Here is a 23,774-nt window from a genome sequence, read left to right on the forward strand (position 1 = left end):
GAAATGCATAGTGGGGTTTACTAAGTTGTGATATAAAATAGGTTTTACACCTACTGAAACAATCTGTTTTCACCCAAACAAGTCATCCATGTGTGTTTCATGTTTCTCACAAAACTGTACAAGCAATAGAGAAAAATGCAGACAAAATTTCCAATCACACTGCGAAAAGACAGCAATAAACAAATTGGTACAGAAAAAATAAAAGGTGCAAACATTCTCAATCACAAATAAAGAGGGATTCTGAAAAATACGTAGAATTAAGTGCTCATAAATGTGCCCATTGCATATGTTGGTTGTTGAACTTATGGCCTCCGCAATATATCAATATTCTTGCTACTATCGAGGGAAGAACTATGTAAATGTGTACTGACTAGAAAAAATATTTACACCATAATCACCAATGATTGTTGCACTATACTGGGTTACTTCAATAAAGGCAGGCATATACTGTGTCCATGTAACAGAAACTTATTTACAAAACTGTCATGCCAAAAAATTTAAAGGTTGCCATGGTGAAGAGCACCAAAGAGTTATATTCCGCAAAACTACAGGCCGCCATATAACCTCGGTAACCAAGATGGCGTTTGTCCTGTTAATAGAATTATTTTTACACTTTTAGGCACTGACAAAGTAGCAGCATGACAATTTACCAAATTATCTCTTTGGCACAATTTTGTTGGCTAAAATATATAAAAAGTGTACTTTTTAGTGAAATGACAACAGCAAACACTTGATCATTTTATAATCATGGGTTTGTTTTAACATACCAAATTAGCAAAAGAGTTAAGCAAGGGGAAGTTTTTAAATACAAACCTGAACAGAAGCTTGCTAATTTCTTGCATACAAAATTTACCCAGTTGGGAACAATTGATTTGGGTGGTTTACAAATGGTGTGTAAATGTGCTACAAATTATGTTCTAAAATTATTAAAGATGATTTAATTGGTTTTTTATCAACTTGACCATTTTAAGTGAAAGTTTTTGTCTGATTTGAACCTTCCATGCAAATAGATTGTCGAATTCGATACATAAACACACACACTTTGCCAACCAGTTTCCACCGTCTGATGTATCTGCAAAATTTACTGCATTTAAAAAGACAACGAATTAACAAGCTATGCATTAAAGGTGAAAGCATGCATATTATAAAGCTACAAATGCATATTAAAACGTCACATACCTAGCTGATTGACTTTGTTTTTTCAATACTGCTTTGTGAACAAAAGAAGGTCCCTTCTCATGTAGAACGAATCTGCATCTGTGAAAACATGTTTTTATTCTCAGGTTTACACCCTCATACAGGTATCGTGCAATAAAGAGTTACACAGATGGTTAAATAACATGAAAAAAATGTTCAGTAGAACATTCACCTACGTTGGGTAGTTATGTGCATGATCAGCCCATGCATCTGTGCAGGATTTCCAGTGAGGCAAACTTCCGTTGCAGTACCAGCACTTTACTTTGTGACCTAAAGCATTTTACAGGTTGTGTTATTGTGAGCAGCATGGCAAGATATATAACTCTATTGTTTAAGTTTTATGCAAGCAATTATACAGTGGCAAAGTTGGGCACGGTTTTAACATTTACCATCATAAAACAATCCAGCTTCAGACAAATTTTGTGCATTTTCATTTTCCATTGTGATGTTTCGTGCTACAGCTTCTTTATACTCAGGATGACACGGATGTTCAAGCCTTTCCTAAACCAGAATAGGTTTTACAAATGACTACCTTCTAGACCCAATATTTTTCTCACCATTGAGTAAGAAGCACAAGTGCATGTTTCTGCTTTGTTAAAGCAACATTTCTTTTTATGCCAGTAGTGTTTCATCTGGGGTGAATCAAACCTGTGCGGTACTTGACAGCTGCAGGGATTTAAAAAAAAGAATATTGACAAACATAACAATAAATGATACAAAAAATGGGAAAAGTTATTTTGCCTTTCTTGTGTCCTGTCAAATGTCACTTCGTAAGAGTAAAATTGTACATTTAATTTGAAAGGCTGAGATCATTTATAATTAAAGTCAGATTTTACAGCCAACAATGAGAAATAAAGGAAAAGAAAAAGGAATGCACCATCAACTGCTGTGATCATGGTGCTTTCTTACCATTTGCACTTGATAATGTTATCACGTCCAGTAAAATAAAAGCCTTTCTTCGCCACAAGACATGGGTTTAAACTTCCATCTTGGCAGCCCAGTGCAACAAAGCTGCCAAGACGGACCTTTGCATTACCAAAATCACCAGGTGGGATATAATGCCTGAATAGATCAAACCAATAAAAAATTGTTATTAATTTTCACACGAGAACTTACTTCTGATTGTAAATGTTTAAGGGCTCACAAATGATTTTGTCCACACCAACGGTGTCTTGACTCTGAAAGCAAATATTTACCATGTAAACAAACAGAGGCAAAGGTTGGACAGACAACATGATTACTGTTTAATAATGAAAATGTTTTAAATTCACAAAAAAATACCTAACCAGCAACACTTCAGCAGTTTGTTCGACCGGTTTATCATTTAACTATGTCTTTTCGGTTTTATTAGTTTGTACAGAACTGGTGATGCTAATAAAGTGAAACATGTTTTCTAAAACTAGAAGCGTTGACACAAGGTTGTCATAGTAATATTAGAAATGATAACTGTTTCCAACTTTATGAGCAAAGAAATCCAGTTTTATTGGCGAAACACTCAGTTTTTTTTAACTTGGACAAAGTTGAATAAAATATAGTTGATATACCAGATCAACAACTTGGCATTCTGCATTGCTTGAAGATAGCAAGGTATTGCAAGATCCAATTGCGTGCCTGGCTGCATTAGAATCTGAAAGAAAACAAAAAGATCACCAAGGATGTAGGACTGTATAATTTACAAGCATTTTACCTTTGTTTGGCAAGTTTCCCAGACAATCTTGCAAGGTTTTTTTGCGTTTGTCATTGTAAATATTGCAAGGATAATTTGTGTAACATTTGTTGTTGTCATTGAGTAAAAAGCATGCGGTTTGTATTGCTGCCAGCATTTCAACAGGTATTGGATTCAAACATTTACGCAATGAACAACTGTTCATGTAAAACGCCATACAAAATCCAGACGAGATGTAAACCTTTGTCATTTGATGCGATGACTTTGACCTCCTTATTAGGTTTAGACTATGCTGACATTCCAAAAAGACATTTTTTCGCATTTCTTCAAAAAAAACTTTCCAACCATCTTTGTCAGACCAGATTGTGTCAGGGATCCAACTTGATAGTTGGATGAATTTCTTGGTTATTTCTACCTCCACACTCAACCGCAACTCGTTGCTTGTTAGCTCAAAACACATTGATGTTTGTATCAGGTGATACCCAGGCACCAGCGTGCTACTACAATGTAACTCATGACAATTGCTGAAAAACAAAAAAAATTCTTTGGTTTAATTTCCATTTTACTCGGTAGATGGATCACCCTATCATAAGTCAAGTAGATAAATATTTCATTATTTATTCATCAAATTGTTCAATTAGGTTTGTATGGTCATTCAAGCTGTTTAATTCTGGTGTTATGTTTGGATTGTACACTTCTGTCCTCAACAATATGGTGCAAGTTGAATGATCTGTTTTCAGATTTGTCATTTCTCAGTAAAAACTTTCTTGAATAAACAAAAGCCCTCACATGAGAAATGAATATCTGTAAACAGAAGGGGTAAATTTTCCAGATTTCCTCCCATGCATGGCTTTTTTACCAGCTGGAACCAATCAACCATTCTTTACTATTTCTGACATTTTCACCCCAGTTTTCATGTTGGTGATATTTCTGATTAGAATTTATAGCATTAAGTAAGCAGTTTTTTTGGTATGAACCATTCCTCCTATGGTGGCTGATATGTTTTTCAACAGCCCTCACATGAGAAATGTTAATATCCACAACACCACATGCTATCTGACTGAAAAAGCAATCATTATGGACTTAATTCTGGATATTCCTAGTCCATATCAATAAATCTATGCCAAACACGTTTCGATTTTCACATTCTTAATTTTCAACCTTCTATGTGGTCATCGTCATACATAAAGACCTGACAAAAGTATATTCTGTAAGCTGCACATAGATGGCCTTTGTTTTTTTCCTATAAGGTCTATCAGTGTAGTTTGGTAGGACTATAGACAATCTTGTCGGCTAAATGCAAAGACTTCAACTTTGTGGTGACTATACAATCACCGTCATCCATTAGGCACCAAACTTGGTGCAACCTTATGGAGAAAACAAGGTGGAAACACTACAGCCAAGCAAAGCTCAACCAATAGCCCCATCAGGCCCATATGACAATAAATAGGCGTGTAGCCAATAATATGAATTCTGCAAACAGTGTACAGATTCAAAAGTATGTGTGTTCACAAAGTGACCAATCATATGTACATCTTAACTAACTTGTAATGTAAAAAAAATTATTGAAGCATTTCAAAACTATGATTTGTTCTATGTACCAACTTCTTGCTTAAGGCAGAAATACAAATCCAGTTTACCAGGGTGAGAAAAATATACTTTTTATGACATATATGTCTATATTGCTACCTTGACTTTCTTCTAGCATACCGGGCTCTAGATTTGAGTATCTTAAAGACCCATTTTCTAGTTAACTACCACAATAAAATTAATCGTGGCAATTGTACACAGAGAAAAGGTTGCATACTTAAATTTTGAAACAGTAAACCTCCTAGGTTGGGCAAACAATAGACTTTTCTTTATACTATTATTACTATTATTGCTTTTATATAAAGCTTCAAACTAACAAAGAGAAATAAAAACGTTAACAACCATGATCAGTTTTGTTGTGAATATTCCTGTGACTCAACTGTATAAATACTTACTTCGGGAACCACTTTGCATGTTCTGTCCATGGCTCATCATCATGCCCCCAATTTTGCAATCCTCTATTGCAATATCAACATTTGACTCGATCTCGCTCTTCTGTAATACATGCAAAGCTATTACAGGAAATAATATCAATTCTAAGGAGAATAACAGCATTACATTTGTTGGTTAGGACAACTTTGACAAAGTTTAGCATAGCACAAAAACACACATTTTTGTTATTTGTTATTCAAGTGCTGTTAATCTGTAAACATAATCACCATGACATTATTTTCAACCCAAATAAAAAAAACAACCCTTGTAATCTGTCTTGGTGTTGCATTGATATTGTTAGCTGACCAATGTTGATTAAATGTTCCAAATCTTGCTTTTTCAATTCTTATATTGGCCGACAAATATTTTTCAATTCGTGATATTGATAACATGGAGTGAAGTTTGGCTGAAGTAGTCTGTTTTAGTTTTCCAAAAAACACACAACCACAACAATAACCACCATGTGTTTTAAATCATACCGCAATTGCTTTTCAGAGAATAAAGAGACTGGCCCATACTGTTCTAAATAAAAGATGTTTATGTTTTCAACAGTATGGACCAGTCTCTTTATTCTCAGAATTATAAGTTAACCCATTAATAGTGTGCTTTAATTGATGTCAAGAAGAGCTAGTATATTGAGATGCAAAATAATGTCATTACCTGCATTGTGGAAAATGTCTCCTGTGTTCATTGTTAACAACATCACCATAATTCCAATTTCTCAAAACCCCAGCACAAGAGAAACATTGAACTCGATCGAGGTTTCCAAGATAGAAGAAACCGGATCTTGCAAGATCGTTCAGACTCACTGTCAGCCTTTCTGTAATTGATTTTCCTAAAAATTTAGATGCCTGTCATCAATGTTATGAAGAATGGTATTTAAGACACAAATAAAACATAATTTCAAATTTTTACAGAAAATCGGATACAGGAATTGATCTAATTGTATTTCTTTGATGTTACTCACACATAAACAATCTAAAGAAAGCCCAAGTGTTTTATTAGTGCAATCTAGTTTTGTTGTGTATTGCAATCTAAACAGTATCTCACCTAAAACACTTGTTTTTATATCCAGTAAAGTAAAAGCCAGAAGTAGCAAGTGGTCTAGGGTTAACTGGAAATTGGAAATTTGATGAATGTTGAAAGTCTGTAGGATTCGCAGAACTGGTCACCAGGTTGGTTTTGTTGTCTAGGGATATGTGATTAACTTAATGATAATTACAAGTTTTTGTACATAACAGTGACACATGCATGGGCTTAAAACAGATATTGTCATTCAAAACTGCAGCATATTAATGTCAAAGACGCTTTGTATTCCAAAATCAGTCAATTCTTATAGGTACCATGACAGCAAATTCATACCGTTGATATACAAACTCCAGTCCCATTACTGAGTTTTGGTTCCCCTTTTTACAATTTGTAATTTGTTGTAATAGGTGTTGGTTATTTCTCTTACAAGGGCAGAAAAATCACCAACCAGCCCTCACATGAGAAATGCTAACACCAAAACTCAGCTTTGCTGAACAGTAATTAGCCCAAAAAATTCTTCCTTGCTGCTGTTTTGTTCTTAATTGAAATGGAATACATGGTGCACATTTTTAAACCTTTGCAATCAGGTATTTTCCTAGATAGAATCACATAAATTTTTCTCAAGTTTTTTAAAATTCACTCATGTTGTACTCTTTAAGTGGGTATTTGATGGACAGTTTGTGATTGAAGTTATTTTATACCACATGTAGTGGTACTTTTAAATTAATACTCACTGTTGATATCGAATTGGCACCAAATATAGTTAGTACTAACTTGATGTGTAGTTTGTTGTTGTTGGTATTGGTTATTTCTCTTGCAAGGGCAGGAAAATCACCCACCAGCCCTCACATGAGAAATGCTAACACCAAAACTCTGCTTTGCGGAACAGTAATTCTCCAGAACGTTCTGTTTCTAAAACTTTTCTTTAAAAATGTCAACGCCAAGACAAAATTGGAGCTTGTCCTTTTCTTGATAACAGTTTGGCTTCATGTTTTCAAATCATCCTTAGCCACTTCATATCTTAAAAACAAGCTAGGTCTACCTATTGGTATTGGTACCAACTTTTGAAAGTGGGGATCTAAATTGGCAACACTTTCTTACCTGCCAACAAGTCATGTGACAAAAAAGTAGTGGAAATACCCAGGGTCTACTAAAACTATGATCCAGGGAGTTTGTCAGAGGGAAAATCGTCTTGGGGATTTTGTATTTGGGTAGTTTTACAACGGTGTTTCTAAAATGCACAATGTCGCTAATGTCGCTAATGTTTTTTCGGCTTTGTAAAGAAATAGGGGATTTCCCCTTCCGGAAATAGGAAAAAAATATTTGATTTTGAAACGTTAATTTGATACCTCTTATTTTAACAGCTTCTTTTTTAATACATGTTCTACGTTGCTAAAAAACTAATTTAAGCAAGCTAATTTAGTTGCTTTGGGGAATCATTCAACTGCAAAAGATGATCGAGTGGAGTTACGCCCATTTTGTCAGCCAATCGCAGAGCGATCAGATGTTTTATTTCTATGCTGTGTTGTGACAACATGAAAAATCCACTTCAGTATAGACTGTTAAACGTAACGAAGTCCAACACACTTTTACCTTCAAGAATTACTGTCAGTAAATATGTTTAATTTTACCTACAAGTCAGAAGCATCCAGTCAAATACCATCTGGTGACGATTTCGTTGTTAAGAAAACCATACGGTGCAAGGCATTTATTAATACGCTTTGTTAAAATGGAATTTCCTATCCTTAATGTTTTTTCTTTTAAAGACTACACAAATATAGCCATCTTTGTACACGTGGGGCGTCATTTACATTGGCTAAAAACGAAGAGAAATCGCGAACTTCTGTTTAATTTAAGCGTTTTTTTTTATCTTTTTTACTAACTTTGAATTGAATGAGACAGTACCTGAGGTATAGTTTTATTTGTTTGTCTACGTGCTGCAATACTTTTTCGCTTTGCGTATTTCTTGTACATGCAATTTCGCAATTTCGCAGTAACGTTTTGAATGTTGAGCAATAAAATTAGACTAGCTCGAAAAATAGCAAAGTTTTTCGCGTTTACTATTTTCTCTAACCAAGATTATCAAGATATTAATTTGTTTTATTTTTATGGTGTGCCGTTTTGGTGTGTATCTACGTATTACAGCTAGCTTAACTGTGGTTAAAGACTTTGATCGGCAATCTAAGGTAAATAATTTATTAATATTAAAACATGTTTTGCGAAAATGTAAAAAAAATATGTTTGAAAAATTATTTAGAAGCTCATCCACAAAAAAACATACACATAACAGATTCTATGAGGCACATTTGACCAAAATGGGCCCAAGAATTTACGTTAAACCTAAAACGTTTTGCCTTCGATTATTGTCTTTTTAGGTGAAATACACGACCAGCGTTCTTTCTATTAATTGGGCGTCGCTTCTCCCAGAAATGGTCTAGCACACATGCAGAAAAAGCGGTATAACATCATAACACATAAAGCATAAAACAAACGACAAAGATATGTACACAACAATGTATTTAAAGTAGTTTTACAGCAAAGCTGCTTGTAAGGATTTCTATTTGAAACAATTTTATGTCACGAACCAACTGCTGTTGTATTATTTTCTGTCCGTTGTGATACTTGCAATAAAACACGAAACATCTAAGTTTGGTGAGAACTTGAATCAGAAACCCAACACCAAGAACCACCATGCAGTGTAAACCGGACATTACTCAAGGCACGTGGCTTTGATCCATTTCCACTACTTCAATCACATGTTCATGGTTTAAATTGCATTTGTGGCGCGCTATACTGTGGCTGTCCTTCACGTATACAATAAATAATGTTATAAGTAGCAAAGCGCATGTTACCATCACGTAACAAACAGCAATTCAGCACAGTCATTATAAGAGCAATCAAACGATTACTGCAACTTCTTCAAAGTGCCTTACAACGGAATTAAATGCGCAATCTCTGTTACGATTAAGCAGTAATAATATTTACCGCGTATTGAACAAGAAAGACATTTGATCAGTTTTGCGAAACTTGTGAAAAAGAAGCTTTGTCATTTTCCCTGTTAAACCTTAGTAGCGTCGCATGGAAGAACACTCCTTGCACGCCAGCACTCCCGCGTGACAGCAAGGGAATTATTTTGCGGGGAAACACCTTCAGGTAAATGTGAAATTGTGACGTTGCACACGTCACACACACAGTATGCTGGTTGTTTTTATGATGCCTTTCGTTAAGTTTCGAGGTTAAATTAGTGTTTTTTACCTAACATCAAACTCTTTCACTCACGATTATTTTTGCCACCTTAGGAAACGTCGCATCAGAAATCCTTACCATGACCAAATTTGGCAATGGAACAAGACGGGCGTTGACTCCTCTGATTGGCTGAGACACGGTTGCGTCATTCATGCTCGGCTGGATAAGTTTTCCGCACAGCGTCGCCAAGGATTCGGAAATTTCTGCAACCGATTTTACACTTTTTACACTCAAGATTTCTAATTAAGCGTTTCCTGCAATGTATTAAGAAAATGCAAGCCAGTACATGAATCAGTCCATAGGTTATCACATAAAACTACTGTTTATTGCTGTCCTATTTTTGCAGATATATGAAGGAAAACACCAACGAAGTAATCTGGCATCTGGAAATAAAATCAAACACAAGTTGTTGACATGAAAACACACCAAGAAAGTTCGGACCGCATAATGTTTTTGTAATTTTTGTATGCTCCCTGTAGCACCTGGAATCGTGTTTGGCGCGGCCTAACACAGAGACTCTTTTGAGCATTTTGCGCAAATGAATATCATTACTGACGTTACAATTAAATTACAGACATTATAACACAAAAAATCAGACCTTATTGCAATGAGTGCGTAAACCTTTTGCCGTTAACAACAACTTTGGCGAAGGCTGAAATTTAGTACGAAACCCTTTGCAACATTGAACACCAAATTAGGTATCCGTAATAATGCCCTTTTTGTGTTTGATTTGTTTTCTTTCCAGCATTAGACTCAATGATGTTTAAACAAACGCCATTAAATGAAATATTTTAGGTGACCCAGTTTTTATGTAATGCAGTTTCATAATTTTAACTTTGCTGTTCAATAAAAGAAATAACGAACATCGCCTGCAACCACTAAATGTTGCTATAACATTGCTAGGTGTTTTGTGACTTTTTGTTGGTGTGGCGTAACAAACATCTCAGTAAATAAGTGCTTTTAGCCTATACATTCTACTGACTTCCAAAATATTGAAAAACGTCAAATAAATGTCAGACCTTGTATGCGTGGAAAGCCATTGAGAAAGGTTTTTTGATGAAAAGGTTCATTGTCGCAATCAGACATAAACATGTGGCAGAATGCTTAGAATTTGTAGAATTGTTTCTTTCAGTTGTTGGTTTGTGCTTGAGCCCTCTACAGTGCTCTGTGCATTTATCAACTCATTAGCAATGAAATATACGGTTTGCTTTGCTAGTTGCCTTCCAAAGAGCTTGTCGTAATGATGGTTGCAGAAGTTTGTAACATATTACTTTCTTTGTTTACTATCGCAAAACGCTTTGCTATGTTTGAGCTAGAATCTTCGAACTAACTTGGTACGCTTCTGTACAACTCACACGAACAAGACATCTAAAAGGCATAGGGCCCCTCATAAGTAGGGCTACCTAAAAAATATGATCGTAGTATCTTTCACAAAAGTAAAATGAAATAGAAATATGATCAAAACTTGTGTTATGTTAACACTATATACGGCAGAATAGTGAATTTTTGTGTAATAGTTTGTGCAGTACAAGTTAAGCGAACTTTTTGTAAAAGCATATTACTTTTTCGCGGCTGCGTTGTTTCTACAAAGTATTTAGACAAGTTTTGCCAAACTATGTACAGCGGTTATAGCAGCTTGGTCAAATTAGGCTAGGAGAAAAGCAAGCAAGTACAAGCATAGGTATACCATTCGCTACAGCACAGTGTCGAACATACAGAAATTTAGGTGGTGCGCCTGACGGTTAATCCCCTCAGGGAAACACTGCGAAATAACCATCCATACGTCACAAGAGGCGATACGTCACAAATGCTATTCATGTATCGTTTGCAAAGATTAAGTAAGCCCATCACACATTTTTTTCTTCAACCTATTTCATTGCTTGTAACAAACAAATGCGTTTTTAAAGCAACCAAACAACAAATATCCATCCACAAAGTTTTGTTGCTTTAAACTTTGATGAAACGAATATAATGAAAGTTGGTTCGCTTCGACGGCTAAAAGTTTCGTACTAATCATTTGGAATGAAATACAGTTTGTTGCAGTTAATAGCAATTATTTATCATACACATATTACTGGTAACTATTTAATGCGCATGGAATGCAGAATCAGGCCATAGCAAATTTGTATTTGGGCGCAGGCATTGAATTTGTACTTTAATACCTGCGTGTATTTGCCTTACCTATTTACCCTACTTAACTGTGTGTATTTATCTTTAATTACCTTGCCTCGACCTGCCTCAAGTCATTATGTTATCCGGACTTATTGCCTTTATATTTCCCTGCTATTGTCTGAACACATCCAGAAATACAACCTTGACATGCACTAACTTTAAAACAAATCGAATCCCTTACAGTTACTGCGACACAAAACTGACATAGAACCAGCAATGCCTTTCGATTTACCGCTCTTTTGCTAACGGCTACGGTGGAAAAACACGATTAGCAATGATCGAGCACGTGGCACCGCATACAATTGTAAGGAAGAGGTGAATCTATATACGATTAGCTTGTTTGGTTTGTTAAACTTCAGGCGACTGTTTGCAACTTGATTTGAATTTGAAGTTTACACCTAAAATAACATCATATATGTCACAAACGGAAGAAAACAAACAAACAAGTTTGTTAATTTTAGCTTTTTGCATATTCCACATAGCGGCTTATGTTAAATGGGTAAAAGCCGTGTTGTTTCTCAACAGTTTCAAGTTGCTAATAAGTACGTCTTCATAAAACCCTTCAATTTATCAAGATACGCGGTGGCCGGTGTTTGGATGGGTGGTGATTCCCCTGGGGAAAAAGGCGCTGAATTTCACTGACATTGCGAAAGATCTTGTGTTGTGGCGCAAGTAACAAAGGGACATTGTTTCCCAAATCAGTACACATGTAAAGTGTTTTAAACCCACTGTTGATTGTCAAACTTTTCCATAGTTTTTCTAATCGGATTAAATGTCCTCAAAGCTATCCTGTACTGTATAAATGTAGTTCTGCTTTGGGACAAAAGAATTTATACAAAACATGTTACCTGGCTTTGGACCACAAAAAAACATGTTAACATACAGATTGTAAATAAACGATAAGCTTCCAATGCTTCAATTTTCATTTACATGCTAATACTTTTTCCTAATGTAAATTACAAATGTCCCGTCTGTCGCGACTGTAAGGGATTTCCGTTGGTGATTTCTGTGTACCAGCATGACAAATCCTAAACTTGTCAGTACCTGTAAGCACAAATTGCGCTGATTGTATATTGAACTAAAACTCGATGTCTATCAAATCCAATAAAGTTCAGATGGGGATATACTTTGAATTGTTGGCTCTGACAAGTACGTTAAATTTAAATGTAGTTCCCGGCGGTTATTGGAAATCCTTTGTGTGTTATTCCTTGCTGTGGCCAGCTTTGTTGTGTGAAATTTAACCGCGGATCATTTGCTTTGCCCTTGAGTATACGTGCTAAAACATAAGTTTCAAAAGACGTAGGCTATATGCTTTGTTTGTTTTTTTACATAGTTGTGCGATATATTACGCTATATAGTCACGTCTGAAGCGGGAAATATGTTTCGGGTAAGTTCAAATTTTAAGCTTTTCTAAAAGAAGGTCACACAAATGTCATGTTGTACCAACAGAAAGGAAAGCGGAAGGTGTCATTGGTGAGGTATACGTTTGCGGTGTTGCTTCATTTGGTGAGTTACCCAATATAGTTGTCAAAAGCGCTGATAGCAGGAGCAAACCTTTGAGTCTGTCTGTGCAGGTATACAATTTATTTCTTTCATTAGCGTTTTTAAACTTTTTTTTAGTCCACTTTTTACGAAACTATATTTAGAATGAAATATAGTTTCGTAAAGGTGATGTGATAGCAATAGTTGCAACGAAAGGACATTCAACAGTTATAGTTGTTGCTTCAGAAATCTGATTGAAATCGGCAGATAAGACCTATAGACAGGTGCACGTAAGCAACACAAATTACCGCGCACAAAAATTGGTGCCATAACATCAGTGATGACAACCTAAAATTTCGACGCGTACCACCTAGTTGAGTGTTACAAAGTAACCTAGGGGATGAAGTAACAAGCATTTTGAGATCACTTACGATTTTCTAAATTCGAACTATATCCGCTAATTACAGAAAGGTGCTCACGTACCACCTGGAATGCCGTCGCGGACCACCCGTTGGGAAACATTGCGTTACACAATGCTATATATGAACCTAACATCTTGTAAGTTTTTTTTAAGGTTTTGAAAACCGCGTCATGCAGTGAAAATAAAGAAGTAGTGACAAAAAATGCTTTAGTAATGACAGTAATCCAGGACCACTGGAAGTCGGAGAGGAGCAACAAAACGATTCTGCAGTACCATAAGAAAGCCAAAATACAGGTCAGTTCACCCATTTCTAATAAAATGCCCGAATCAAAAGCATTTGTCAAAAGTTGAGCTTCAATCAAAAGCAAAGTTTAAAAAGTAATTCAGCGGCTTACTTTAACGCAACATTGCTCGCATTTTTACCTTGTAAACAGTCACAGGAGAAAATAGGATCTCCCTCAATATATATTCTGTTCAAGAGAACTATGGCATAAGATTTTACTATCAATGTCAATTTTCCACGCCCTTTATTAAACCTGCGTCTAGTCGCTGGAGACAGCTTGTTTTTGTTTTACCTGAAAGCCAGGATTTGGCTTTTGCCATTGCTAACTTCGATGACATTTTAGGAGCCTTTTTTTGCAGTCACGCAAAGTTACATCAAAATAGAAGCGTAATCACCATGCTTACTATTAACTTTTCAAAGTGCTGTTTGGGTTTATCGAAAATACATTTTCTCGGGAACCGAGTTGAAACAGGAGCTCATGCCCTTGCCAACCAAACTACACGGCATGAAAAGTTGTTCACGACCCACAACTCTAGCTTGCCGAGTTTAAGGGAATGATCAATTTCTGCTATCAGTTTATTTTTGAACCCAACTCCAGCACAAATCATGTCATCCCTTAGTCTCCGAAAAAGTAGTGCTGACTGAAGGGCACTTGCTAATGCCCCGCTTCTCGAGTCGTCCTCAGACAATGACAAACACTGCTTTAAATATGATGCAGAACTGCCTAAAATCATCGGGAAAGCATTTGCCGCCGGCTGAAATCAATTCAGGCTTTAGAATTTCTAGACCGCTATTTTTTTTCGCAAGAAAGTGTTCCGACACGTGGTCGTCAATAGCGCCACCTATCTTACATTTTGGAATTTAGGTACCACAGCTGTAAGGCATGCCTAGGGCCAGCTATGTACAACCATGTTTCTGACTCGCTTTTCCGTCCTTGGGTGACTGGGGAACAACTATTTAGTTTGATGCAAAGTCTTTTTCTCGAGCGTCACAACAAGTAAAGAAATGGGAGTCCACCAGTTTCCACTTTAAAGGGATCGATTGTGTCAAAGAAGGTTCCGAAACGATTTGCGACATCTCCACTGTAGTATCGTGACCTTCAAGTGCCAACAGCATGACGCACACGTGTGTTCCATGCAGTCATGGGCGTCCGCAGCAAACAAAGCAGGGGGGGGGGGGGCAATGTTATCGTCACATCGCTGTTTAGAAACGGTATTTCAGAAGAAAAATCATCTGACAATGCTACTCATTCTTGCCGATCCCGATATGGCAAAATAACACAACAAACACAATATTAACTATCACTGAAGTATGTGATAGAATGGCAAAAGCTTTTTCAACGGAAGTGGGTTTGCACATACGAACCTCATTAGATGTAACTACAGACACAGTGAAAATTTGATCTTGATCTGAACAAACTTCATGGCCAAGGCTACGATGGATGCTCAACAATGGCAGGAAAAGACAACGGTGTTCAGTGAAACCAGAAGCATTCGTAAGTTTTCAGAGAACTTTTGTGCAATCTATGCACAATTGGAGCAACTTGAGACAAACCAGAATGAGTCACAAAGTACGCGCCAGACGGTACATCAACTTAAGTGTACAGTAGGAACCAAAGTGTTTCTTGTCTGTCTAAAGATCATGGATTCCTTGATCCAATCTCTAGAAATTCGCTTTAGTGATAGCAACAAACCTTATTTTTTACATTTTCATTTTTGGGAATTTAAACACATCGTTCTATCTGTGTAACGTGTTTTTTCTGCGGGTCGGCGGCGCTACACGCTACACGCTACACAGCAGTTTTTTGGCCTTTAGCCCAAACGCGTCCCATCCAATCTTCTAGGTAGCCGAGCTCGCGAAACACAGCAGACACTTGTATTCGATACAGGAACGACCGGCACAACAACGCGCCAGAAATGGAACGGTTTCTAGTCAAAGAAACACAATTGTACATTCAATATAGACAAATTCACACTATGGCAAATTCAATCGCACTTACCGAACTGTTTTGCGACCGATCTTATTCCGTAAATTATCAGTAGTGACAACACATCTTTCAGTTGCATTAGTAATCCAGTAAACTTTTCAATTGTTGCAAAGCAGTCAACAAACAATTTCGCGTTTTGCAACTAAAACCTTATTCAAATAGAATCAGTAATTATTGTATGTACCACAATAACTGGCAACACAACTAGCAATGAACAACATAACCATGCGGTCTGCACGCGCACGTCTACTTCGCAGCCTTTGTCACATAAAAACGAGAGTTGTGCCAAACATAGAAAACATAACGTGAAAGAATTAACGAAATTGGGTTTGGGAATCTACAATCTGTAAAGGAAATGTATGGTATTGATAACTCTGTCGAAGAAAGTCTAGCGTGGTATGCCATACAGAATCACATGCCACTGAGCAATTCGGTAGGCATGATCGAGTTGGTGAAGCATACCAACATGTTTCCTGCAGTTCGCAAGGCCATCATCGTCGCACTGACGCTGCCTGCAACGTCATGCGAAGTTGAACGGTCTTTTAGCACACTGCGCAGGGTGAAGACCTGGTTGAGAACAACTATGAGTGATCAACGATTGTCCGGCATCTGTATGCTCAGTATCTACAGTGATAAAATTAAAAAACAGAAGGATGTGATAATCAATAAGATCATTGACAAGTTCGGACGAGATCCACGACATCTTTAATTCCTGTTCCAAGAATAGTTCCTGCGTAATACTGTGTGAATGTTTGTTGTGTTGGTTTTAAGTTGCGGATTTTCCGCCCCTTTGCGTTTTTCTTGTTTTCCAGGGGGGGCACGCGGTGGTATGTGTTCAGTGACTGTCTCGAGGGCAACGAACCGTAACGTGTGTTGACTGTCTTTTTCCATATGACGCGTTTTAGACCGTTCATGGAATTGTCCAACACAGCCATACAAATTTGTTAGCAGTTTACTAAACATTGCCAAGCAAGATAAATGTTTTTCCACTCCACTTCACGCCAACACACATATAATAGCATTACTAAACAATTTTCAAAGTACAATCCCTCGTCTAACAAACCAAATTGTTGACATATTATCGGTGACTGTACGTTGATCCGGACAGTAAATCTGCGATCAAAAACAATTTTTGTTACCTGCCCCAGCCACGTTTCAAACTATGTTCTGGAATTATTAGTTAAGTTTAACTTCACATGTGCAGGAGAAATACTACTACACCGAGTCACAATGTTTTCACCAAACTTGATCCATATATAAACCCATGTAACATAGAAATTTGTGCGAATATTAACGCTACGATTTCGTGTAGTATTTCAACTCAAATTTATGAACAAAAATAACAGGCGGTGGCCCTGTTCACACCGAACCATTAAAATTCGCACAAATTTCCATTTTACACAGACTTATATATGCATCAAGTTTGGTGAAAACATTGTGACTTAGTGTAGTAGTATTTCTCCTGCACGTGTGAAGTTAAACTTTCCCTAAACTTACAATTCCAGGAAACTGTTTGAAACGTGGCTCGCAGGTAAAAAAAATTGTTTTTTGTTTTTACAATTTGCAAGTGTTAGCTTGAAATTGGTGTTTTTGATGCCAAATAAAAAATATTATAGATACAACCCTGTTTTTCAACCAAGGTTGGTTAAATTTCCCAAAAAAGTAAATAAATTGGTTTTCTTACTCCTGTATTCGAGATTGAAAACATATGCAACTGCCAACTTTCTGTGTTTTGTGGACAGTACAAGTTGCATAATACCAGTCCATTTAAATGTCACATTTTATTTTCGGCAACCTGCATAAAAAAATGTGATTCTGGTCTAGATTTCAAATAAGAAAAATACTCCAACTATCTGCACAGTCAAATTTTTAGACGAAAAATGTCCTATGTCCAACACAAATTTTCCAGTCTTTACTTTATCATGCAGTAAACAATTAGCTACAACGAGTGGTGGGATTCAAAACTTTTTGTCAGCCGGTTTTATCACAAAAGTCATGTGTTTCAGCAGGTTCTGTTACAAAAAGTCATATTGACAGTAACCAGTGATGCTAACTGGTTCGCTGATTTTTTTTGGTGAGACAGTTCTACAGAACCGGTGTGAACCGACTGAATCCCGCCACTGGCTATAACATAATGAGTGCGGAGCACAAATACCTTTTTGGTGCCATTCCCACAAAATATTTCTGTAGGACCTTGTAATGTTTCACAGCCTAAACATAAACAAACACTTTTGCTATTTCAAATACTAAAGTACTGGACCAGGTCAACACATTGGGAATTTTCTTTTACTATGCCTGTTTGTGTGATGACATATACGACTTTTGCAAGTATATTGTTAAGTATATGATAAGTAATATCAAATTATTTGTGTGCAATTATCCAATTATAGTCATCACAAACAACTGCATGCCCATATGCCATATTGGAAAAATGTCGTGTGCAGATGATTTATCCTTTTGAGAAAAAATTACCTAATGCATTAAGATACGAAAATCGTTGTGATCATCCACACAGTTAATGAACGCCGAAAAAATCCTCTGTGCAAATAAACTTTCCGATCTGGCCCATATGAAAAATTCATTTGTTAATAGTAAAAATTCATTTTGTTTTTACTCCATTTGTTGGGCAGATTTCCTTGTTCTCCAGACAGTATAATGGTACAATGTACACAGAATGAACCAGAACAACATGAAAGTGTTCATTCACCAAAAGTAAGTGGTTCACACTGTTGTTTCGTAAGAGTGCCACAAAGAAAAATATATATAAGTAATTTTTTGAGTTGTTTTAAGCACTGCTTATACCACAAATATTTGTTGCAATGCATTTGTTGAGAGTGAGCAAATTAAAAAATCGTATCTGTTTTGCTTATGTTGGTGGCAACAATAAAACCGCAATGGTGACAAGTAAACTTTATTGGTAACGAGTTAGTGGTATATATAAATGCAGACAACAGGTTCTGTTGCTTTGACTGAAGTGTTATCATTAGACTAGCTGTTGCACATTGCACTACTTCACTGTGCTATCAATTTTATACTAGTGATCATCTGTAAAATTAAAGTATTGCAGTCTGGTAAATTTGCATGTAGAGCAGCTCAAAAATTGTGAGTCTGGTTGCAACTCTTATTCATTTGTGAAACTTAAAATTTCCTTTGTGATGTTTAGAAACTTTTAGAAATTTGTGAAGTACTGCCGGAAATTAAAACGACAACAGAATTGCAATGTAAGATTTTTCATTGTCATTATTTAATATGATCGATTGATTATTTATTTTGTGTTAAGCTTTTCTTTGCTGCAACAATGCAAGTGGAACAAGAAACTGTGAAAGATGCTTCAAACATTTTTATTCTCTTATGGAAAAAAATCACTGGAATTCATTGCTACATCTGGCATCTTTAATCTTTTGCTATATTTCTGAGATTACTAGTTTGCATACATGTCCCTGTCATGGCATATGTCGAGCGAAAGTTGTCGGATTTCATAACTTAAGGCATTGTTGTAGAATTGCACATGAAAAGCTGACAGATAGTATTGATAAAAAAAATGAAACCTGTGAAAAAAAGACTCTTTTGTCGGCCTTACACATCGTCAACTTTCAGTCTTTAGCAGAAACAGCGCAATTGGCTGACGACTTGGATGTAATAAGGGAGAAAAAACTTCTCATAACTGTTGCTAAACTGTTACATCATCAGAACTGGCCCTTGCTTAAAACACTTTCATTGAACAACACTGACGATATTTACCAAGAAAAAAAGAAAATATTTGTTGAAATTTTGTTGAAAAAAAATAAAGGTTTGATGGCTACATTTTGTCTGTTGATATATACAAGTCATTTATTTTATTAGTCAATGCCAAATTATGTGTAATAATATAAATATTTTTATTTATCTATTTGCCATTTGAAGTGTATTTTTGTTAAACTAAACAAGTATTTGCCTTATCCGTCTCAACCATTTTTGGAATATACTGTTGAATTGAGTTTACAAATTTAAATCAATTACATGTATTTGTTTGTTAACCTTGTACATTTGTTACAGGTGCAGAAAAAGATGAAAAAGGGGTTATCAAGCACTGTCTTAATATTGTCAGATTTAGAAGAAATGATAGTTGCAGAAAGTCAGTAAAAAGTCCTGTATATGACCACCATGGTAGTACTTTGGTAACAGATGGTGTTATTTATGACAGGTAAAGTTGCCCAAAATATTGTTATTCCAGCAGTAAAATAGTAGTTTATCCGTTGCTCCATTTTCACACTTTTGTGTGAAAGTGAGTTACTAGTAGTAACTTACTACTATGTATGGGCTACCAGCCAATTCACCATCAGATTTTATGCTTTATCATGTAGTATCTGATGTGTCATGTTGTGACATCATGTTTTTGTATATATAGCTATTATATTACTTCAATAGTTTTTCTCCAGTTATTTGCTTGGCCTGTGTGGCTGTCGTGGTAATGCAAGGCATAGTAGTAGGCAGTATTTACTTTAGCTATACTACAAGGAGTAATGTAAGGTAATATTTGCACAAAAAAAAACAATAAAAGTGTCATTTGCCGATCAACAAAAAAATGTGCAACATACTTTTTGAAATGATAATTCCACTGGTGTTATTTTGCAGACAACGAGATCCACCTGGACAGAGAAGCATTTACATTCCACCTGGTGACCAGTTTCGTGAATCCTATAGACTTTCAACGTTTATCAAATATCCAACCGACATTCCGATGAACCCCAGACAACTTGCTGCTTCCGGCTTCTATTATACTGGATATAAAGACAGGGTTAAGTGTTTTAGGTAAGTCAATGTATGGGAGAAAACAATTTGGATTTTGTCCCAAAGCCCACGTTAAAGTTAATGCATGGTTATTGCACTTGTCATAATATCATGGACAAAGAAGGAGAGTAACTTTTTTGACAGTTTGAACCAAATTCAATACAACAAATCAAACGCAACCAATGAAAAGTATAATTGACAGATAAGCATGAAAAGTCAAACTTCTTGATAATTGTGTCATAAAGTTACTGGTTGCATGTAGAAGATTGTAAATGTAACAAAATACAAATGTTACCTGTCCAACTTTCAGTTCATTTTGGGCTGTGCCTTCCTTTAATAACAGTTTGTATTTAATATTTCATCAGTTGTGGTCTATGCGTTGAACAGTGGCAGGCTGGTGATGATGTAAAATCGGTCAGATGGCATCGTAATGATTGCAAATTCATGAAAAATCTGGACTCTGGTAATGTTCCAGTTGGTGAGTATCAGTAGATGTATAGGAATTAATTAAAACCCTGATCATCTGCATCCCTGCAAGAATTGTGAAACATTGGTTAAATATCTGATAAAAAATGCTCAGTAATCTCTGGTAACATTGTACGTTTGCAAATTGTTTAAAAACTCGTACCAAGGCTATAACTATAGTTCTACATTAAACATAACATATACAAAATAGTATGTTAAATGTTTCAAGGTGGCGGAGGCTTAGCAAGATTTTTCAATTCTTCCACTCATTTCAATGTATGTATAACTGTTTGAAGTTTAATGCTATCCAACTAACTAACAAACAAACACACACATTATCATGTTTTATTGAGTTAGCAGATTTATTGATGCTGCACCTATATCATGGTAAAATGCATGTGTAAAAGTCATTGTGTATTAAAGCAATTCGACATTGTTTCTTTTTTCCAACTACCATTAACCTGATGTGACAAAAATACCTTCTTTTGCACTGAATTTTTTTGGGAAGTGGAGCTGTAACTCTGAATACATAACACACACACCACACTACTCATGGTTTTGCTGAAAGTTAATATATTTTTTCTCTTTTATGATAATTCTGTATTTTGCTGCATGATTGTAGTAGTATTGCATGATTTTTTGTCTATACAGACTGGAGCTGCTAATCTTACAAGCTCACCAGTGCAAGCTAGTCATACATCACCAGCCAACCAATTTGCATCTGCCAGTAGGTTTTTAACGTTGACTATTGTGTTACTGCCAGGTATTCTACAATTTAAACAGCACTGCTCTTCGGGCATAAATTAACGTACATTATTTTTTCGACGTTTCGTCTGTCATACAGCAAGACTTTATCAGAGTATAACTACCTTACTAACTAACTAGTCTTGCTGTACAACTGCCGAAATGTCAGAAAAATAATGGGTAATATGTTAATTTATGCCAGAAGAGCAGTGCTGAATGAAAAAGATTCTTTATTGGCCGAATCCAAATACCTGCAGTCATTATAGGCCGAGTTGTAACATGATATTGCTCATTGAACTCTCGAAATACCTAACACTAATTCAGCAAGGTACCCTGTTTCAATGCATGCATTTTTTTGATGTGTACCTTTTTCTTTAGTTGCTAAAATGCAGAAACCTAACTGGTTGTATGGGCTTGTGTAACACTATTGATACAAATGATTTAAGAGCATAAATCTACTGTTTTTTTGCTACGATATGTGAACTCTATGTAGGTCAACAAACTGCCCGTCCGCAAAGGCAATCTGCGTCAGTTTTCAATGTAAGTAACTCAGAGTTATATATTTAAATTCTTTTGTAACACTCCACAACAAGTGTACTGTGTTTCTGCTCTTGTTTGTAAGTTATGTAGATTTTTCACTCAGATCGCTGTCTAAATAGGTGGTTTAATGCAGTGGTCGGCAATGTATAGGCTGCATCCGGCCTGTATCATCTTACAAATCATACTAATTCCTATGTCTCATTAAGTTGTAGCACATCATAGCCAGAGTACTTAGCCATGCTTATTTCTAAGATTTTTGTAAACATTACCTGAAAAAATACAAATGTGCTCATTTCTAAAGAGCAGTCTTAGTTTGGAAATTCACTCTTAGTTTTCTTTGCTCATTGTGCTTGTTGTTTGGTTAAATATGGTTGTTAGTTATGTATTTGAATGTACCAACACAGCACAGGAAACGAATTTGGGAAATTATTGGTTGTTCACCTAGAAAAAAAGGTCATCAACGCCAAAAAAGGTCAAAAACACCACTTAATGTTCTCTAAATTTGGACAAAGTTGAACTAAATGCATTAAATATAGTGTGCTGATTATAGTAAAAAACATCTTGCGAGTCTGTATCAAAAAAGAAGATAATCTAAATAAAATCTACCACATTTACAAATTTGTAAGCTTATGAAGGAATAGCCAATAACACAATAGTAAGGCCGCTGATACATTGTTTAGTTTAAGCTTCGGTGTGTGACAAAAGGTTGTTAAACCCTATTTGAAAAGTGATTAAACAGCTGACGTTCAACTTTACAAATAACATTCTTTGTATGTACGGTGCCTGCCTAAGTTCAATATTACTCTTAACTGACAGTGTTTGTGGACAACATAAAAAGCTGCGGAACCAACATTAAGAACAATGCATATAAAATACTTGGCTCTCGATTGATCTCAACAACTGTCATGCTTGACTGACTAAATTATAAACTTTTTTATTATCTCAGGTGTATTGTTTATTTATCATTTGTCACACAATCAAAACAATATTTGAGAAACTATTTTTATTAACTATTTAAGTAATTAATTACGATTATTGCATTGTCATTGCCGGTGAACTTTGACGTGTCCAATTTCTATGTGCCCATGAATATAGAGTTACCCCAAAAGTCATTGCTAGTATGGTGTCCATAAAAATCATCATCCAACTATCAAGGCTACTTGTATCGTATTGCATGGAATATTGCTTTTAATTCCCAACAGATCTGTTTACATTGTTAATCACACATGACACAAATTTAAAACCCTTTAGGATTAGTGGTTTTTGTTTGAACTAGCGAATGAACAACTACTTCCTCTTTCTCCTAACTATAACACTGTTATTGGTATGTGATTTAATTGCTTCCTTTACTGTGGTTGTTAAAGCCTAGTATGTTTGGTTCGCTGTTGAACGTGATCATATTCCTGTCTTTAAACTAATCAGATTGTTGAATTTGCCACCATCCCTTCGTCATATCACGAGCATTTCCTCAAAAACTTGGATTTAAGGAAAGAGTCTGAAAGAATGTGAGTACTTTTACTTGGTATGTTAAAGCATTTTTGCAGTTAATTACGTAATAGTTATTAGGTTAAATAGTTGGAAACATTCAAAATATAAATTGTTCTGATGTCCAATAAAACAATACTTCCAATAAAATCTTTTGCAAAAAATATAAAATGGGAAATTATATGTGAACCCAGTAGTGTTTCTATTTTTTATTGTCAATCAAGGTAGTTAGGAATTTGGAAAGCAAGAATGCACTTGCACAAAT

The 23,774-nt window shown here is 35.8% G+C and overlaps 3 protein-coding genes across 6 annotated transcripts in view; 1 reads left to right on the plus strand and 2 right to left on the minus strand.

The window, feature by feature from the left end:
• Nucleotides 1-91: 91 nt before the first annotated feature.
• Nucleotides 92-12,088, minus strand: LOC145896013 (uncharacterized). 4 transcript variants are annotated; one of them, XR_014401639.1, is made up of 14 exons: nt 9,194-12,088; nt 5,936-6,074; nt 5,546-5,720; nt 4,849-4,948; nt 2,885-3,387; nt 2,742-2,824; nt 2,314-2,375; nt 2,107-2,259; nt 1,755-1,863; nt 1,587-1,698; nt 1,374-1,467; nt 1,180-1,257; nt 814-1,084; nt 92-589 (listed from the first exon to the last, which is right to left on the minus strand). XR_014401639.1 is itself a non-coding variant. In XM_082984804.1 (13 exons), exons 5-13 carry the CDS (start codon nt 3,321-3,323, stop codon nt 967-969), a joined length of 1,248 nt encoding a protein of 415 aa, XP_082840930.1. In that variant the 5' UTR covers nt 3,324-3,387; nt 4,849-4,948; nt 5,546-5,705; nt 5,936-6,074; nt 9,194-12,088; the 3' UTR covers nt 92-966. The 4 variants fall into 4 exon arrangements, 3 of the variants coding, with proteins under 3 accessions (XP_082840930.1, XP_082840929.1, XP_082840932.1); XM_082984804.1 differs by having other exon boundaries at nt 92-1,084; nt 5,546-5,705; XM_082984803.1 differs by having other exon boundaries at nt 92-1,084.
• LOC145896016 (uncharacterized) lies at nt 8,097-20,219 on the minus strand. Its single transcript, XM_082984809.1, has 3 exons — nt 20,083-20,219; nt 9,239-9,363; nt 8,097-9,061 (listed from the first exon to the last, which is right to left on the minus strand). Exons 1-3 carry the CDS (start codon nt 20,147-20,149, stop codon nt 8,927-8,929), a joined length of 327 nt encoding a protein of 108 aa, XP_082840935.1. The 5' UTR covers nt 20,150-20,219; the 3' UTR covers nt 8,097-8,926.
• Nucleotides 17,983-23,774, plus strand: part of LOC145896018 (E3 ubiquitin-protein ligase XIAP-like) — an 11,683-nt gene continuing 5,891 nt past the window's right edge. Inside the window, exons 1-10 of the mRNA XM_082984810.1 lie at nt 17,983-18,217; nt 18,669-18,726; nt 18,786-19,295; nt 19,541-19,688; nt 20,120-20,296; nt 20,641-20,753; nt 20,970-21,016; nt 21,392-21,467; nt 21,978-22,024; nt 23,447-23,529. Of these exons, the coding sequence (XP_082840936.1) occupies nt 18,161-18,217; nt 18,669-18,726; nt 18,786-19,295; nt 19,541-19,688; nt 20,120-20,296; nt 20,641-20,753; nt 20,970-21,016; nt 21,392-21,467; nt 21,978-22,024; nt 23,447-23,529 (1,316 nt within the window). The 5' untranslated portion in view covers nt 17,983-18,160. The remainder of the gene's footprint in view (nt 18,218-18,668; nt 18,727-18,785; nt 19,296-19,540; nt 19,689-20,119; nt 20,297-20,640; nt 20,754-20,969; nt 21,017-21,391; nt 21,468-21,977; nt 22,025-23,446; nt 23,530-23,774) is intronic.

Source organism: Ascidia mentula, chromosome 3, assembly GCF_947561715.1.
Source record: "Ascidia mentula chromosome 3, kaAscMent1.1, whole genome shotgun sequence".
Lineage (NCBI taxonomy): Eukaryota > Metazoa > Chordata > Ascidiacea > Phlebobranchia > Ascidiidae > Ascidia > Ascidia mentula.